Source organism: Trematomus bernacchii, unplaced genomic scaffold (assembly GCF_902827165.1).
Source record: "Trematomus bernacchii unplaced genomic scaffold, fTreBer1.1, whole genome shotgun sequence".
Taxonomy (NCBI): domain Eukaryota; kingdom Metazoa; phylum Chordata; class Actinopteri; order Perciformes; family Nototheniidae; genus Trematomus; species Trematomus bernacchii.
This window is the reverse complement of record NW_022987469.1, coordinates 4,316,835-4,336,293: the sequence shown is the minus strand read 5'-3', so window position 1 is coordinate 4,336,293 and position 19,459 is coordinate 4,316,835. Positions and strand designations below refer to the sequence as shown.

At 41.7% G+C, this 19,459-nt stretch overlaps 1 protein-coding gene across 1 annotated transcript in view; it reads left to right on the top strand.

Moving 5' to 3' along the window:
- LOC117493894 (receptor-type tyrosine-protein phosphatase gamma-like) overlaps positions 1 to 19,459 on the top strand; it is a 537,521-nt gene that overhangs the window by 379,935 nt on the left and 138,127 nt on the right. Inside the window, 1 exon segment of the mRNA XM_034144481.1 lies at positions 2,856 to 2,951. Within this exon segment, the coding sequence (XP_034000372.1) occupies positions 2,856 to 2,951 (96 nt within the window).

Below are 19,459 nucleotides of genomic sequence, written 5' to 3'. Positions count from 1 at the left end.
ACCGGAGAGATTTAGATTTGCTGGTCTTCAGCATATTTTACCGGACTATGACCGTTACCGGCTAACAGAAACTCTGAACACCAGATATTTCAGACTATCTGCAATCCCATTAAACAAAACTGGAGCAAGCACACATTTTCATTTAAAGGGGACCTATCATGCAAAATGCACTTTTGTACGTCTTTTATACATGAATATGTGCCCCCGGTGTTCCAGGGAACTCACCAAGTGTCAGAAAACACAACCCTCTCTATTTTCCTCCTTACCCAAATCTCTAAAAAAGGGGCTGCAACGGATCTGATAAAAACTGATCCAGATTTGAACACTGTCCTGACGTCAGGACGGTGGCGCTACGGCTATTGGGCCAACTCCACCAATCAGGAGGAGACAGCCACGGCCATTGCCGTTCGAAAGCGCTGGAGACGCTGTAGTACATATGCCAGGCCTGTAAGTGGCGCTGTAGTCTGCCACAAAAGCAGCGAAGAAGACTTCCCGCCCATAGTTACCATGGTTACCCTTCTGTTTATTCTCCGCTGTGGCTTTTTTTCTCCCTCCCCGAGGCAAGCGTTTGCTCCCGCTGCAATGCAATCCCTCCCCGTCGAGGCAAGCACTGTAATTCTCTCTGGTTAGTCCACCAGCAGATGACAAACACCCACCTCTCCGCCTCTTCCAAGGAACGAGGGGACCGTGCGGCAGAGTTTCAGTTTCAGTTTCTTTCGCCGGTCAAGATGTCCGTTAAAGTTTAAATCTTCCGGACAAAATTAGAAAAGTGCCGGTCAAAGGTCTTCTTTGTTATTTATTGAGCTATAAAACAAATGAATAACGACTCTATATAATAAAACACGGAGGACGGAGATCTTTTTTTCTCCCCCTCTTCTGACAGCCCAGCAGCTGATCAGAGCACGTCTCCCCTCTCCTGCAGGGGGGCGTGGTCAGCAGAATCAGCCCCGTAGACAGCAAACAGCACATAGAGCGAAATGAGGCATGGCTAAAATGCATGATCTGTTTGGTATTTTGAAAACAGAAACGTATAAATATACCTTATATAGGTATGGCCCTACAATATATCATTTAAATATAGCATGATAGGTCCACTTTAAGTAAAGGGGAACAAAATGCGTTGAATTAACTCTCAGAGTAGTGACAGGTGCTTTCTTCTCGTCTTTGCTTGGCGCCGAGTGACTCATAGCAGTTACTTGCTGTTCGAAATCGTTTGCGATCCCACAATGCAGCGCGGTTCACGTAATTTGTTGTGTTATCACAGAGGATGGTCTGAATACAGTATTGTACTATGAAATAATACAGTAACATGTTGTGAAATCCTGGTAATAATTTATCCTGTACATTCACAGTAATTAACTGTGCCTGCATTTCACTGTGAAATTCAAAATTACAGTATTATATTGTCAACATTACAGGTAAAGAATGTAAAGTGGTAAAACAGTAATTTATTGTAAAATATTACAGCTAAATATTGTGAAATCATGGTAATATTTTACAGTGTGGGACAAAAATGTATTAGGAACATATTGTGATATGTCAAAAACTAATGTAATCAGTGACTTCACACCGCTATAATAAACCCTTTCAAATACATAGATTATTAACTTCAGTTCAGTAATATTTGTTTATAAAAAACATTGTCCAGCTGTTTAAGAAAGTTATATACATTCAATGACTATTTGAAATTGAATGAATTGCCTTTTTAGAAACATTCCCTACTAGAACAAAAAACAATAATGTTAAAAACAGACTGACACATTTTAGTTATATGACAATAGGGAAGGAAAAAGGAAAGAAATGTCTCCGAAATAACTGACCTATTTGTATAGACTCCACAGTTGTGTGGATGTATTATGTTGTTCACTGACCAGAGGCCATAGGTCACCCATCGCCTTTTTTCCTGCATCACGGCAAAAAGATCAAGAGTTTCAGGTTTTCTTCATTCCTGCTATTTCACAAACATAAACACACATAAATCCTCTATGAAACCCAGAGCTGTTTATTCCATGTTACCTTGTTTAGCCCACATTGCTTAGAGAGAATCTAACAGCCATCCTGCCATGTGTCCTGCTGTTGGGCACGCTCATTAGTTTAAAATGAGAGCGCACAACTATCATTCAATAGGTTGTGCTGCTGCCTGCCCAGGTGCTAAAGTTACACATGTAAAAGGAAGGCAAATATGATTCCCACAACATGTTTCCTGTCACTATCTGAATTCGGTCAATTTTGTCTGATAACATTTAAAAAGTCTAATCTAGTACAATTGTATCTCTATCCCAGTTAGCATAGGGCTGACAGGGAGCAGCTAGCTCAGCCTGAGGGGGGGTCTGGTTGCCGTTGACATCCTGCAGGTCGTGCAGCAGTGAGATTGCAGAAAAAATATTGAAAACGAATTTTACATACTTGTCAATTTTTTAATCATTCAAATTTGGCAGGTGGTTAATAACACCATTTTCTGTAGTGTTGTAAACGCAGAACACGTATTTATTTTTGCTTCACCCAGAGTTAAATTCAAACTGGGCCCTACCTCTTCTCATGATGGTGCCACAAACCTGCAGGGAGTGTTGAAGCACACACTGATTCATAATTAAAAAGATTAAAAACAAACAATGCCATGTCATTGTTAGATTACAGGATTTATATAGATTGCCAATTGCTGAAATGTGGTAAATGTTTAGTATTGTGTCGTAATGATGTCATCGGCTTCAGTACTTCATTGTATTTAACGCTTCACACATGTTTAACTGTTTAGTCATATATGCAGTATTATTCTTTGTACAGTATTCCTTGATACATGCATGTGGTTCTCTTCTCATGCTCTTCCTCCTCCTCCTCCTCCTCCTCTCTCACAGATGCAGGTGTACATGTACAACTCAGACGACTTTGACAGCCTGAGTGCAGCTCTGAGGGAGCAGAGGATCATCGCTGCCATGGCCGTCTTCTTCCAGGTAGGAACATCCTCCCTCGTGTGTTTTTATAAAAGTATGAAGAAGAGGCAAGTTTGTAGGATTTGGACCCCTGAACATCTGTTTATCATTGATCTGTGTGACATTCTTCTTCTTCTTCTTCTTCTTCTTCTTCTTCTTCTTCTTCTTCTTCTTCTTCTTCTTCTTCTTCTTCTTCTTCCTCTTCCTCTTCCTCTTCCTCTTCCTCTTCCTCTTCCTCCTCCTCCTCCTCCTCCTCGGGGTTTGATGATAGCTGAGTGTGGCTGTAAAACCTGTAGATTAGGATCATAGTCCTGCAGCCAATAAAGTCCTCCCGGGCTGTAGAGTGGAGTGGTGGCTGGACTGGGATCAGCTATATCTCTCTCAGTTGACAGGAATAAGAGTTCATTAGAGGCCATCGATTACCTAAGTGTGCTTTTACTTGGACCATTAAGCCAGTTAATACTTCCCCTCTCACTCCAGTCTCTCCCTCCCTGTCTGGGTCTGTCTCTCCATTCCTTTGCTCTCAGGCCGTGTATACAGTATGTCCAACCCTGTCTCCTACCAAATTACTTTACTATTTCAACACCAAGTAAAGGTTTTTTAAATTGAAGGAATCCTTGAATAAACTGTTAGTGCAATTAATGGCTCACCAACTTTAAATGTTAACACAGAGAGAGAGATCAATAAAACACAAACACAAATATGGTTGAGATTAATTATTATTCAGTTGCGCAAACAACAAAAGATAATGGGGAAACATTTACCTTCTGCCACAGCAGCCAATCGCGGAAATGCCCCCATGAATACAAGAAACAGAGGGCAGATATAGGTTTTCTAAATAACACACGAACATTTTCCCTAACCATGTTTAACTAGCACACGAACATCATGTTCTCCAAATGGACGCACCAACATCAGAGCAACATGTATGTTCCAGATGTCGAAAGGTCATCATCTCATGACGTCTTTAGGAGTCTTGCAGGATATGAATTATCCAATTAACAAACTATATATACGTTTGCACATGAACACATATAATTGTCCTTACATTAACTCAGTGGTTCTCAAAGTGGGGGGCAGAGGCATGCCAGGGGGGGCGCGAGAGACCAGGAGGAAAAATGGTTATTAAAAACCGGTACCGGAGATCGTTGTTGTTAGCTTCTGGTGCTAGCGAGCTACGCTAACGGATATAAGGAGTTTTTTCAACAACAAAGTGGAGGAGAGTCCTCTCCTGTCAGACTGAGAGGCTCAGTGAGCTAAAGGACTCTCTCAGTGTTATCTCAGTGGGTCTCAAACGTTTTGGTCACCATTAATGTAAACAATTATTTCCGAGGCACACGTTTATATGATCATTATAGTTATAAAAAAATAAGAGAATAAATGAAAAACAGGTATGAAATACTATATGACAGTAAAAAAAGAATAAAGTTTTAAAGGTGATTTGTAAAATATCCATAAAGAAAAAGTAAATCTGTTTACAGTTCTGTTTCATATGGGTGTTGAGAGAGGTATCCATAGATCTCTTAATGTTGCTCTCAAAGTGCACCAGATTGATGCATTTAACTTCAATATTTAAAAATAAATCTTCCCGGGGGACCATGCCCCCGGACCCCCCTATGTGAGGTCCACACACCACCTATAAAAATAGCACTTTACCCCTGCTAACACCTATATGCGGTGAGCTGATTATCGAGCCTTCATTGTAACAGTCGCGGGTACACTGTGTATTTGCGTGGGGATTGTTGCAGTAGAACATTCCACTATAGCGCTCGGTACATTAATGGGAAACCCTAAATGTTTGAGCACCCTTGGAGTTGATCAAATCACATTGTCATGTCAAAGGCCCAGTGAGCAGACCCAAGTGAACAAATACAAAATCTTTGGCTTCCGCTATGTGTCACATCACAGCGTAATTAAGGATTTGTGTGCAGAATATCATCTTGAGAGAGATTTGATTGGATATCAGAAAACTAGGTGTGGCTTGCTCATCATCAGTCCCTGGAGGAACCATATTATCTGCGTTGTTGAATCAGGGGAATGGGACAACCAAACTTAAAATACAAAAGTCGTTTTTCCAAGGGTTATCCAAAGATAGACCCCAGACCAGAGTCCTGCACGGGTCTGATTTTCAAGACCCGCTCCCGCCCCACACCCGCGACGTGCAATACCGAACCCGCCCCGCTACCCGCACATATTGCCAATTAGTTCCGCAAACCGACCCGACCCGTCGGCACAAGATCCGCAAACCGACCCGAACCCGTATATCCTAGGAGCACTGAAAACATGCAATTATTAACACACGCAGTTGCGTATTTGGCTCAAAAAGCGTGGGATGTTGGTTATGTTCTCCATCTAGGATGACACCAAAAGCCTCCCAGACGTTGGATTTCGCTCTTGAGGAAGAGTTATTGACAATGCTGTATTCTCCGAGCTTCGCCTTCACCTCAGCCACTTTGAATGTGGCGCGCTCAGCAGCAGTTTGATGCGGTGCAGAGGTTATGATTATGCGCGGTCCCGCGGGGGAGAGGTCTGAGGATTTAAACATTAAATACAATTATTATTATTTGTAATTATATTAATATTAATATTATGCAACACCTGCGACCCAACCCGCATCTTCTTTGTTTTACCCAGAACCGAACCCGGAAAAAAATGTTTGAAAAAATACCACCCGCGAATCACTTTTTTTGCGGGTCACCCGTCGGGTACCCGCGATTTAATGTTCGAAATTATGTTTACATTTACAGGAATATAAAAGATATGCATTTTGCATTTTACAAATAGTTTTCTGACATTATAGTATACATTTAACCAGAGATCAATACAAACAATAAGAACCATGCAATATTTCTCCAAAGGACGTTATATTGCCAAATAAATGGGTAAGCAGTTAGAAAGGATATGCATTAGCAGTTATGACAGAAAGAAATAGAAATTGCCTACAGGAGGAGCGGGATGACATGGCAGACAGAGCCTACTTTATTTTGAAAAGCAGCCAAAAATGCTTCCTTTACTGATAAACCCCGCTGTAGCCAGCACCAGAGTCCTTCTATCTTCTGCTTTAGTTCTCCTTCCCACCACCTCCCTTCTGATTTGAGATATGGCAGTATGCACACATTTCCTCTGTACCTGATGATATTGTGCAGTTGCAGCTCGCACACCACAAAGATTGATTTGAACCCGTGCCCTCAATAACTTGGCTCTCCGGATAGATCCCGCCGGTTTGTGATAGTGTGTTTGCTCCTATGCAGAGATAAGTGTGTGTGGGCTCCGGCTTCAGACGTGCATTTTTCTTTTTTCATCAGGAGCCAGTCGCTCTCCTGCCCTGCTCACATGCTTCAGTTTGTCTTTGATGACCTGACGAGAACCTCACGCTGTGTGTGTGTGTGTGTGTGTGTGTGTGTGTGTGTGTGTGTGTGTGTGTGTGTGTGTGTGTGTGTGTGTGTGTGTGTGTGTGTGTGTGTGTGTGAAAAAAGTAGGCACGTCCAACAGATTTCCATGTTTTGAAAGATAAAACACAGATAATATAATGCATGTCAAATTCAAATCCCTGTTGGGGAACATTTTTTGTTGTTTATTTATTCATTTATTTGTACTTCTGCTCCATACATATAAAAGGGAAATTATGTAATTGTACTCCATTACTTTTATTAAACAGCTTCTTTAAACAGAATATCTCAAAGAATCTAACTTGAATTACTCATAAAAGAGTCAAATTATTTTAATATTTTACAAAAAGTAAATCAGAACTTCTTTTGTCAACAGTACTACTTGATGCAACAATATTATCTAGAAATGTCACATATATAATTATATACACGTTAAAAGTAATTTTTTCTGCAAAATTATGACTTTTACTTTTCAATTACATTTTGAATGTTCAGGAATGTTACTTGTAATGAAGTGTTCTGACAATAATGTATTGTTACTGTTACAAAGGTAAAGCCTCTGAGAAGTGGGACGCACTCTGTCTATGTGCTCCCACTGTGTGCTCATATAGGCTCAAAGTCAAACAACCTGACCGAGAAATAACAATCAGAGTCCCTTGTATAGATATAAGGCCCAGAGTGCTACTTGCCGTTTATTTAAAGTCATTCTCTGTGATATCATTGGTTCTTTCAGTCTGTTGCACATGCTGTTGCTAATCAATTGAATGTATAGGGTTTATGCACAAACGTAATAAAATACTTTGATTTGTCACGTATGCACGCTTTTTTCCTCCCCGTCCGTGAGTTTCCGCAGCGACTGCACTGCTGCTCCTGTGCCATGTATTAATTAAATCATCACACTCGACTTACAGGACAAATTGGGCCCATCATCTGGGCCAGGCAGGGGCATCACGCTTTATGACCCAGAATTCCATTGCACTGCAGCCTCTGATTGAAATAGATGGCAGTTGTAAAAGGCTATCATTGCCCTTTTATCTGCTTATTTACTGTTTTCCACACTGAGCTAGAGGCAGCAACATGCACCACTGAGGCCCAGCTGGGATGTAAATTACATGGAGAATCCATTTTATTATTTTTTGCTCCTTGTTGCGCAAGTGAACATGAGGATCCCGCTGAGTCTTATTTCACATTTGGGCATCCGGGCTTTATTCATTATTATAGTAAAGTGAGAGGCTGAAGAAGGGGGAGAAGTAAGATACAGAACAAAGAGAATGAAGGAAAGCTCGACTTAAACTCCACATTGACTCACGATGCTTACTGAGTGTGTGAGACAAAGACAACGGAGGAGGATGAGACCTCTAAAGAGCTTCCATTACAGCTTCTTCCTGAAGACATTGATTGATATCATGGACAGAAGGGCTGAAACATGTGAATCAGTGATTTTTAAAATAACTATTGATCACTATGTAAGCACTATCCATGCAGGAAGGCAATGTTAAGAGCAATATCTGCACAGCCACACTGAAATGTCCTGTCGGAGAGGGCGGGACACCAGTGGTTGAAAGTAACTGAGACCCCATTTACACAGGAACGTTTGCGTTTTCAAAAAAGTCTTCCGTTCACACGCATTCGATTAATTTAACGTGTCCGTTCACACGAGACCACTGGAAACACTGGAAACGCTGTAGTACATATGCCAGGCCTGTAAGTGGCGCTGCTGCCGCCACAAAATACACCAAAAGCAGCGAAGAAGACAAGACATGATGGGCCCAAGAGCATGGTTGCCATGGTTGCCCTTCTGTTTATTCTCCACGCTCCTGCTGCTCTCCGGTAGTCCACCAGCAGATGACAAACACCCACCTCTCTGCCTCTTCCAAGGGACGAGGGGACCGTGCGGCAGAGTTTTAGTTAACATTTTTTTTAGCCGGTCAACATGTCCGTTAAAGTTTAAATCTTCCGTACAAAATTAGAAAAGTGCCTTCTTTGTTATTTATTGAACTTTAAAACAAATTGATAACGACTCTATATAATAATATAAGAATAATAAACAGAGCCTCTCTTTTCCTCCCAGCAGCAGACGTGGGGAGAGGGAGGCGGGGCTATTTCATCGTTATCAGAAAATGATCGTATAGAGGCGTACAGACTGATCCGTTTGACCCCCTAGAGCGTTTCGTTTGCAAATCTATCCACCTTGGGACCCGTTATCGTTTGCAGGGTCCGTTTCTATAGTTTTGTTACGGCCTCGTGTAAACGAAAGGGCTATACGTAAGAGAAACTATGCGGATACAACCCGTCCTTGTGTAAACGGGGTCTGAGTAGACTTGTGTGTTGCGGTCCCAACCATCTGGAATGCACTTCCTGCAGAGATCTGCAATGCTGCTTCCCTGGACATCTTCAAGTCATCATTAAAAACTAGGGATGCTCTGATCGATCGGCCGCCGATCGATATCGGCCGATACTCACTCTCTTAAAGATGATTAATTTAACCCTTTTAGAAGGGAAGATATGGTCATTTGTTCTGGGAATGTCATTTTCGAGCCTGAGACCTGAAAAACAGGCTCAGGGCTTAAGAGGTTAAGTGAATGTGTGTCAGTCTGAATTGACACTGTTTGGCATCACAACGCTGTTATGAAAGTTTCTCTGGTATAACATGGGTGATGTTAGCATAGCAACCGAAGCTAAACTGACTACTTGCTAAGCCGTTTTCTACAGGCACATTTTACCAGAGTATTTTTCATTATGATTCTACTTGTGATAGTCGGACATGACAACCTGTGCAGCCCATGTATTGATTCCATCCGATAGCTGCTATAATAAAAAACAAAACGTCTGCCTGCTCTCCACAATGATCAATAACAGCGAACGGATGGTCAAAGTAAGGTACAAATAAACAGAATCACACGAAGCCTGGTTAATGTTGCCTGACTTTATAAAGTGTGGTTTTTTTATAAGTGTGTGGTTGCCTTCTAGTCACTTTGCTCAGCGCTACTTCTTGTAGGCAGGCATGACGAGACTCTTCAGTCGACCCATGTTCAGGGGAGGTGGGTTTAGTTTCCTGCACGCCTCGACGTAAGCGACGCCGCCTCTTAGCTCCGGAGTCTTGCTTCTAGACTGAAACATTTTTGGAGCTGGAAACGAACTGGATTCCGGAGCTAAGAGGCGGCGCCGCTGCGGTGTGAACAGGAAAAAACGGTACTTTTCAGGCTCTAGCTCCAAGCCGGCGCTGAAAACGCGTTGGAAAATAGAGAGGGTTGTGTTTTCTGACACTTGGTGAGTTCCCTGGAACACCGGGGACACATATTCATGTATAAAAGACGTACAAAAGTGCATTTTGCATGATAGGTCCCCTTTAATGTAAACTTGAATAATGTACTTCATTTGAATGTAATAATTTAGTGGGAATGCTGATACAGCATTCCAACTATCTGTTCTTCGAATTCTTTATTATTATTCCGCCGGGACTTTGCACCTCTTCTGCTCCCACATTCCACATTGCAGAAACTCCGTTCAAACATCAAAACGTTCAGCTCGGTCGGGAATCAATGGCTATTCTCATTCATAACTTTCATAATTCCAGAGATATATCCCATAATTCATCACATTTTTAACATGGAAGTCAATGGAGAAATTCTTCAGACTTCAACAAATCTTCATGTGACTTCAACTGCTAACTGTTCATTCATACTTTCACTATGAAACCTCATTCCAACTTTAAAATGTTACACATCTTTCTGACATTATTTGTCTAACACAACCTTTAAATCTGATTCTTACTTTAACAGATATTAAACATTGTTCAGACCTTGGTAAAGAGGCCTTCTTCAGATTTTAACATTAACTAGAGTGCGTGATGTCTAGAGCAGGGGTCGGCAACCTTTTTGATATGAAGTGCCATTCTAAAAAAAAAAATGTATCAGCGTGCCGACGATCGTGAATTATCAACGGGGGGGGGGGGGGGGGGGGGAGAGGGTGTTGAAGAGCTCGACGAAAACACTCGTGAAAAGTGATGTTTAAAACTCAGTTAATGGGGCTCATTCACTGGCGCTTCCACAAACAACAACCAACATAATTGTTACATTAAAATGAAGTAGCCTATATTATTCAAGTTTACATTAACTTTGGATAATAACACGGGGGAAATGAGCGGAAGCGCTCTCTTTTCCTCTCTCCCCCTCTCTCTCTCTGACAGCCTGTCAGTATCTCATGCAGCTCACTGATCCAGTAATGAGTGACAGTGAAGAATAAATATATTTATAACTAGTTCCAAAGGTAGATCAAATAGCTAAGTGTGTTAGGTCTAACTCTTGTGTGTTCTGCTCCGCTCACCGGTCCGTCACAGCGGGTGGAGCTGCAGGATTTATGCTTCACACACGTTGCATACCGCTATTTTATTGTCTTTTTCGGACACCTTAAAATACTGCCAGACTGGTGAAGCGATTTTGGCGAGCTTGTTTTGCCGCACACAGAGAAAAGTGTCATGTATGTTACGTCTCGCGATCGGCCTTTTTGAGTGGGGCTGCGTTGCGCGCATGGCTTCCTTCTGCAGGTAACGGGGAGACGCGCTCTGGCGGCGGTCTCGTTCAGGATCCGAAAATAAAATAAATATTTTGTACACTTATTCCACTTATTCCTAGTGTGCCACTGGTTACGGTGCCGCGTGCCATTGGTGGCACGCGTGCCAGGGGTTGCCGACCCCTGGTCTAGAGTGTAGGACAGCTTGAAATTTGCCATAATTCCCAAACCCTACATTTCTGAGACATAATGTTTCATGACAAATGTAGGAAAACATCTCGTAGCTTGAAAAATGACAAATAATTAAGCAAAAATAATTAAACAAAATGCCTCTTGAGGGCATGAAGTGACAAAAACTTTCAACATGTCTCCATTAAAGCCCATTGTAATTTCAGGCTGATATTTCCTCACAGCAGCAGCCGCACACCTTTAGTTAAACTGCCAAAAAGGCCACATTATTGACCCGAAAGTACACAAAAAGCACACTTCAGATACTCAAGGTCCTTGAGATGCTTCACGCTTTGAAATTTCACCGATATCTGTTACGGTTCTTCAACAAAACGTTCACATGTAAGAGGTTTATCTCTCATTCAGAACAATGGAAACCTTTGATCTCTGGACACCTCGTTAGCTCAAATATAAACACCTGTGTCATGGAACACGATGATGTCATAACTCCAACTGACATGCTCAGAGCAGCAGACTTCAGATCAGGGGCGGCGCCAGGGGGTAGCTTGGAGTTGCTATAGCAAATAAAAGTGCAAAACGAAAACTTTACCATAGGAAAATATTGGCATACAAATATAATCACTTCTCTAAAAGGTAAGTCATTTACAATAATAATAATAATAATAATATTAATATTAGTAATACGCTTTATATTTGTGTAGTACTATTCAGTGTTGTAGTCAAGTCACCAATTCACGAGTCCAAGTCACTCTCGAGTCACCACTCTTCGAGTCCGAGTCCAAGTCCGAGTCACCCAAGGAGTGTCCGAGTCGAGTCCGAGTCCGAGTCATCATTACTTGTGTTCAAGTCCAAGTCTGAGTCACCCAAGGAGTGTCCGAGTCGAGTCCGAGTCATCATTACCTGTGTTCGAGTCCGAGTCCAAGTCCGAGTCACCTAAGAAGAGTCCAAGTCAAGTCCGAGTCACAAGTCTTCATGTATTAATCTTTGTGGATATATGTGTTGAAATGTAGCTGCTCCTCTACATTGCTTTTATCCTGTCATGTTATACTAATCTGTCTATTGAACTGCTGTGAAGCCAGTTTGGCTACAATTCTTGTAATAGGTGCTATACAAATATAAAGCTTATTACTAATATTAATATTATTATTATATATAAATAAACTATATTTAAAATGAGTTACCTTTTAGAGAAGTGATTATATTTGTATGCCAATATTTTCCTATGGTAAAGTTTTCGTTTTGCACTTTTATTTTGATAGTAATAAGATCGGGACTCTTATTTTGAAGGAACTTTTACCGGTTAAATGGTTTACTGATGAAGTTGAGCCCCAGAAAGCACATGGCTACTTAGCATGCAAAATGAGTCATTCTGCATGTTAAGTAGCCATGTGCTTTCGTGTTATCGGCTGAATCTTTATTTATTGATTAGATCACGTTACTCTGATGATAGTGTTCAAGACAGCCTATATGTCTGAACTCGATCCTTAGAGTAATGTGTTATAGAGCCTTCTCTTCAATATTTTTTCCACATAAGGAGCATTTTGCGCTGCTCTTTTCCAATGTGGAAGCAGAATGTGTGAAAGCATACAGCACGATGCAGGGTGTGTCTCTAGACATCTTTAGACTGGAATAGCGGGGCCCAGTACGTGAACTCGCCTCGCAGCCGGTGCACACGCCAGGATAGAGGACATCAGACTCCAGAGAAAACTTGCTCGAGTCCGAGTCCAAGTCGGAGCGTCAATGTACAAGTCGAGTCCGAGTCATCGTGGGGGGAAAAATTCACGAGTCCGAGTCCAAGTCAGCGTACGCGATAATTCACGAGTCCGAGTCCAAGTCATCGTGCGCGAGAATTCACAAGTCCAAGTCCGAGTCGCGTCAATCAGTGCGCGAGTCCGAGTCGAGTCACGAGTCCCGAAAATCGGACTCGAGTACTCCATCTCTGGTACTATTACAAGAATTGTAGCCAAACTGGCTTCACAGCAGTTCAATAGACACATTAGTATAACATGACAGGATAAAAGCAATGTAGAGGAGCAGCTACATTTCAACACATATATCCACGAAGATTAATACATGAAGACTTGTGACTCGGACTTGACTTGGACTCTTCTTAGGTGACTTGGACTCGGACTCGAACACAGGTAATGCTGACTCGGACTCGGACTCGACTCGGACACTCGTTGGGTGACTCGGACTTGGACTCGGACTCGAACACAGGTAATGATGACTCGGACTCGGACTCGACTCGGACACTCCTTGGGTGACTCGGACTTGGACTCGACTACGACTCTCCCTTGGTGACTCGGACTTGGACTCGGACTCGAAGAGTGGTGACTCGAGAGTGACTTGGACTCGTGAATTGGTGACTTGACTATAACACTGGCTCAGGATGAGTTTGGCTGTGTTTCGCTATGTCGCCTAAACAAGGAAACAACACCTCCACGGAGCTCAGCGCGATTCACAACGTCCCGACCAATCAGAGCACACTGTGCTCACAGGGAGGGGGGGGGCTGGAGCTATTGAAGCTACAACAAGCCGTTAAAGGCAGAGAGTGAAATTCAGTGAATACACGTAGTTTACAGAGATGCTGTATGAGAAACCAATGTGAGTTTGGAAAAATGCACAATATAAATCTATTCTAGTAGACCTCAACAATGGAATTATGATCAGTGGAAATGGCCCTGACACCTCTCCTTTAAACTTTAGTTCCACCTGGAGTAAATTCACAAGCTACCCTGCAGTATACAAAGTCATTCAAACTAGCTGCACCTTTATCAGCTTTGAGAACACTTTGATGATCAATCATTATAAAACATATCATATATATTATTCTGAAATGAACCAATCTGCACAATGAATACTTTTACTGTCGCTACTTTAACTATATTTTGATGCTAATGATGTTATACTTTTACTTGAGTAACATTTTGAATGCAGGACTTTTACTGTAACAGAGTATTCTTACACTCCGGTACTTCTACTTTTACTCAAGTACAAGATCTGAGTACTTCTCCCACCTCTGCAGGACACAAAAGGTCAGGATGAATGTGGGAAAGAATGGGTGGTACAACAGTGCCCATTCACAGTGTTTATTGCAGTATGACACAAGAGTGACTGAAGCTGCTGTTGGACAAGTAATCGAGGAAGGACCAGTCATTTAGCAGGAGCCCATAACAACATGTCTTCACATTCAGAGAGAGTCCTCTAGCAGGGGCAAAGGAGGACATTATGTCATGTTCTTATAGAGCCACAAAGTCCATGTACAGGTGGTTAGGGTGGATGGCTTTATCAAAACATTTCTTTTTAAAAAGCCCAGAGAAAGGGCAAGGGGATTAAATCAGGTCGATTCATTATTAAAAAGGATGGACCAACAATGTTTTTTTCTGTTTGATTTGCAGGACTGTGAAGACAGACCAGTCTAAAATATAATGAACGCAGCCAGAAAGATTCACAAATCCTTTTAAATAAAAAAAAAACTGAAATGGTTCAAATAAATCCACACAGAAAAATGTGGTTTGTTAAAATAATTTCTTTGTATTCCAAAGTATTTTTTCTACATGCAGGCTTAAAGAATGTATTTAAATGACAAACTCCAAATATGCATTTGATGAAGAGGGCTCCTACTTGAATATAATTATGTGTAGATTTACATAAAAATGTTTGTAAACATCATTTTTCATAAATGGATTCAAGCGCTACTTGAATCCTCTTTTGAAATAGTGTTAAAAGTGCAAGAGAAACCCATTTGTTTTTTTGTAAAAAGAAAAACACATCGTATTAAGATATTCTCAGTAACATCAGTTCTGGATTGAGTTATTCATTACATTATGTTTCATTTAGCTGACGCTTTTATCCAAAGCGACTAACAATAAGTGCATTCAGCCATGAATGTTCCTCGACATTTCTTCATTCCTGGGGTTCATTTCCATGGTTACAACATGGGCTGTTGCTCTCTTTAAAGGAACAGCACAGTGTCAGAGTGGAGGCATCAGCAGGAGTAAGAACAGCATGGTGAAAGGTACGGTGTGAAGACAGAGGAGACCTCCGTTTAGGCTCTTAATTCAACACCCCCCAAAGAGAGTAATTAGACAGTGTATGCCAACACTAACAACCACCACTGAGCTCTTCCAATCACAGTGCACACTGCGTGAGAAAACATCAGCCTCAGTGTTATGCAGCAAAACTGAAAAATCATTACATGTTGGCTTTCATCTTATAACTATCTGCCAGGAATTTCAGAAGATATCTAATGTTTGTTTAAATTAAAGAAGTTTTTGTTCTTCATAGTTAAGCAACATAATGTCACTAAAGCATGCCTGAAGAAATAATTTATTAAATTAACTTTTGAACCAACATAAATGAACCACATGATGTGTTTGACACAACGTCATGGAAGGCGTGATTAAAAAAACTAAAAAAACAGCCACACAACTCCCAGCTTCATTAGAGGACCATAATTAGTTCCGATGTTAGCACATTCCTTACAATTTAGAAGACCTATCACAATGTATACATTTGCTGTCATCTTCCCCTGTAACAGACACCCTAAAGTCTCCATAGAGGACCTCAGCCTGACTGGATTCAGCCCACGTGATGTACCCGACAGTGACGTGTTGCTCACTGTAATAACGTTAGAAATGATGCTAAAAACAGCTGCTAGCCGTCTCGGAGTACACTGCACTATAGACATTTAAAAAAATATATAATCTCAAAACCTCTTTCTTACTGTCCCCCTTTGCTGTATTGCTGTTTTCGGAATAATCAGATGTATGTGTGACTCATACCGCTGCTACTGAGAGGGAAACCACACTTTGCATTGAAAGTATTGCCTTACTCTGTGCAGACAGATAGATTTTTTGTATTTATTCAAAGTTTAACAGATGGTATTTAATATATTTATAAGTGAAGGTCATAGATACCTGCTGACAGAGCGACAAAAGTTCCTTTCGTTAAAGTTACATCAGTAACTCTGCACTCCAACGTGTCTTCTTTGAAAGAAGTCCAACCATTACATCCATTACTCTGTTGATTTATCAGCAGTTTGGCAAGGGGGGGGGGGGAAGACGATACAGAGTGAGGAGCCTGGATAGATGACAGGAAGGGACGGGCAGTGAGAGGGAGAGAGAAGTGTCCAGGAGAGAAATATGAGAACACGTCACTTTGTTCCACCGTTTATTTTTTCTGATTTGTCACTGCAGTGGCCGGTCCCTGGAGAGAGAGAGGGAGGGAGATGGAGCTGGGGGGGGGGGGGGTAAAGAGACACTGCAAGATGCAGGATTTGATCTCGGGGGACCAGCCTGTGGGCTTTCAGAGACAAACATTAATAATGAAACGCTAATTCCCTATGTCCTCCTTTCCTTCACTCCCTCACTGTCTCTCTGTCCTTTTCTCTCCGTGGATCCATGGTCGCTTTGATTTCTCTGAATCTTCTTTTCTTTATACACACTTTTTTTCCTCACCCACTTTCTTTTTTGTACCAAACACAAGCTCTTATTGCAGTTCCATGTATTAACTTATACAACATAGCACTATGTGTGTGTGTGTGTGTGTGTGTGTGTGTGTGTGTGTGTGTGTGTGTGTGTGTGTGTGTGTGTGTGTGTGTGTGTGTGTGTGTGTGTGTGTGTGTGTGTGTCACAAACAGCACTGCTGCTCCTGCCGGCCCTTTCTTTCTACATTTCAAAATAGCTATCATTTATAGTTTTCATCTCGTTTCATTACAAATCATTTATAGATATTTCAGACAGCACTTATTCTTTCATGGGGTCACTTCATCCTTTGCCTATCCATAAAATATTTCAGAATAAAATCATTGTGTTTACTGTCAAGGAGTTATATCCACATGTAAATGATAGAGGGCTTTTATTTTGAAACTTCAAAAGGATTTTTCCTTCATGTCTGACAATTGAGACAATGAACCCGAGGTAGCCAGCAAGTGTGTGTCCTAACCCAACAGAAGGAGGAAGTAAAGGAGAGAACAGCACTGTGTCTCAACATATCTCCTCTTTACTGACCACTATGTAAGAAAGTGGGAACAGAAGGAAGCCTGAGACAGTAGACCAAAGAGTGTGACAGATTCCTCAGGAGCAGGAAGGTCGGAGAGATACTGATTTATGGCGGCAAATAAAGGAGTCAAATGTGTATACTCATTTCAAAACAAACGGGGAGACAATCACAGAGAACAGGTGTGATATCTTCTTTGTTTCTGTCTCGACTAATAAGGGGAACATTGCAATAATTCAACCTACAACAAATGCATTTACCTACATTATGTTTTCTGCCTACATTTGGAGGTCTAAAACTAAATATAAAAGTTATCTCAAAATAGCAAATCATTTCCCACTTCTGCATGCATTTATTGTGTCAACATTAAAATACAATCACACTATTTTTTATTTTCACTCCTAACAAATTGTCTTACAATATTGAAATACAATGGGAGTCATTTGAAATGTACATTTAAATGAACATTTCTGCTTCATGGTTGATTATAGTCAAATGTGGAAATGAAAAAAATAATAGTGCCCAATTGCAAATTCATTTTACTGCTGTCACGCTGTTTCCAGGAGTAAATGAAAGTGCATTTTCAATTTTAGATTCAAGCAACTTTTCAAGTTCCAATAATTGGGCCTGGAATGGCCTATTGAAAAGTTGTATTATTGGAGAGGTCGTCAAGATTACTGCAAGTTGTTTTTTTGGGGGGGGGGTTGAATATTGCAGCACCTTTTAGTTCAGAGGGAACAATAGCAGCTGAAAGCTGTTGATGACTGTGATGATGTGTAGCTATACAAGGTGAGTTTAGAGACACACTGAACAAACTGTAACGTTGACTTTAATTAAATGTATTATTTCAACAGATACAGTAACTCTATTAGGTTAGTTGAACCTAATATTTTGTATTTAAACATAATATTACTGCTTGGGTTTACTGGATATGCTATTCATTATTTTTGGTATAGTATGATAACTTAGAATCCTTCAAGATATATTTTTAGTTTATCTGATTTCACCTGTATATTTGTAATTGGATAGCGAGGGCTGACGCCTGTACAGTTAAAGCTCCTTCACAGAGCGCCTGCAGATCTTTTTTTCCCGGGTCGCTGAGGGTGCTGGCGTTGTTCGTTCGCTGCTCCTCCGCCCCAAATCTTGTTCTTTAGTCCGCTAGCTAGCTAGCATTACCGGACCTAGCTGATGCTCCTCGGCTCCCCGAAGTCTGCTGAGCTAACATTTCTGTCTCCACCCTAACTCCACCCTAACTCCGTGGCTCGTCTGGGTCTTCCCATCCCGCTGCGATCAGCCGGCTTCCCCGCTGACATCGTCTCTCCCTGCCGCCTACAGCCGGTGGCTATCAAGCTAGCTAACAAGCTAGTAGGCTGGTCACCCGGCTCCCACTCTGCACCAGGCTGTCAGCCCCTCCTACGATTCTCCTCCGGAAACCACTGAAATTATTCTCCTGATATGCTGTGGATTATCCTTCTGATTCTACCTGGACTCACACCGCTCCTTCTTCCACGGTCATCCGGCTCCTGGTCTCTGTTGCCCGGGTCCCCAGCATTAGCTAGCTCCGTGCTAGCGCCACTTCACCGGATCATGCCGCCGCTCTACTCCCTGTCAGATCTCCACTCCTTTAATAACCGCCTGCCTCCGGACTGCATGGACATCCTCGCCAACACACTCTCACTCCATAAACGTCCAGGAGCGACGCTTGGTCAGGGTCCCGAGGCGTGCAGTTGGGACGCTCCTAGGCTCCTTCAGCTTCATAAACAGACGCAAATAGCTTTCAACTGATTGCAATGTATTCCCATCTGCGGCGGGATTTGACGCTCATGGAAGCACCGCATTCGTTTGTGTCGGCGGCTGTTAAAGGCAATGTGAGCGTCCATTCCCATTGGATAATGGAGAATTGTACACCCGGAAGTAAGTATTCCCCTTACTGTGGATTGATTTGACAGTGATATCTCCACTACTCATCAACTCAAAAACACCAGATTATCCTTGTTAATTACACAACATTGATAGGTTTTAGTGTACAATGCTTTTGTCACGTTTTCCCCTTCAATTCTGAGAAGTCGTTTTCTATGAGTTTTGGATGGCCGAAGACATTACATTACCCACAATCCTCTGTCGCAACCACAGACTGTATATTGCAACAGGCAACAGCTTCGGTTCATGTTCATTTGCAAACTCTTCAACTACAACCGTAGTTATATTTAAAAACATGTTAGAAGGCCTCACAAAATACTTTGATGTCAATTAAAATTTAAATGTGAAGGAATGTGTGTATATTAACTGTGGGTTTTTCTCTGGAAGTTTTTCCTTGTACGATGTGAGGGTCAAAGGACAGCTGATGCCGTTTTTCTCATACTGATATTCCGCTATGCACACTGGGATTTGGTGTTTATGCGATGTGAAATCCGAAAACATTTAAAAAAAAAATAATAA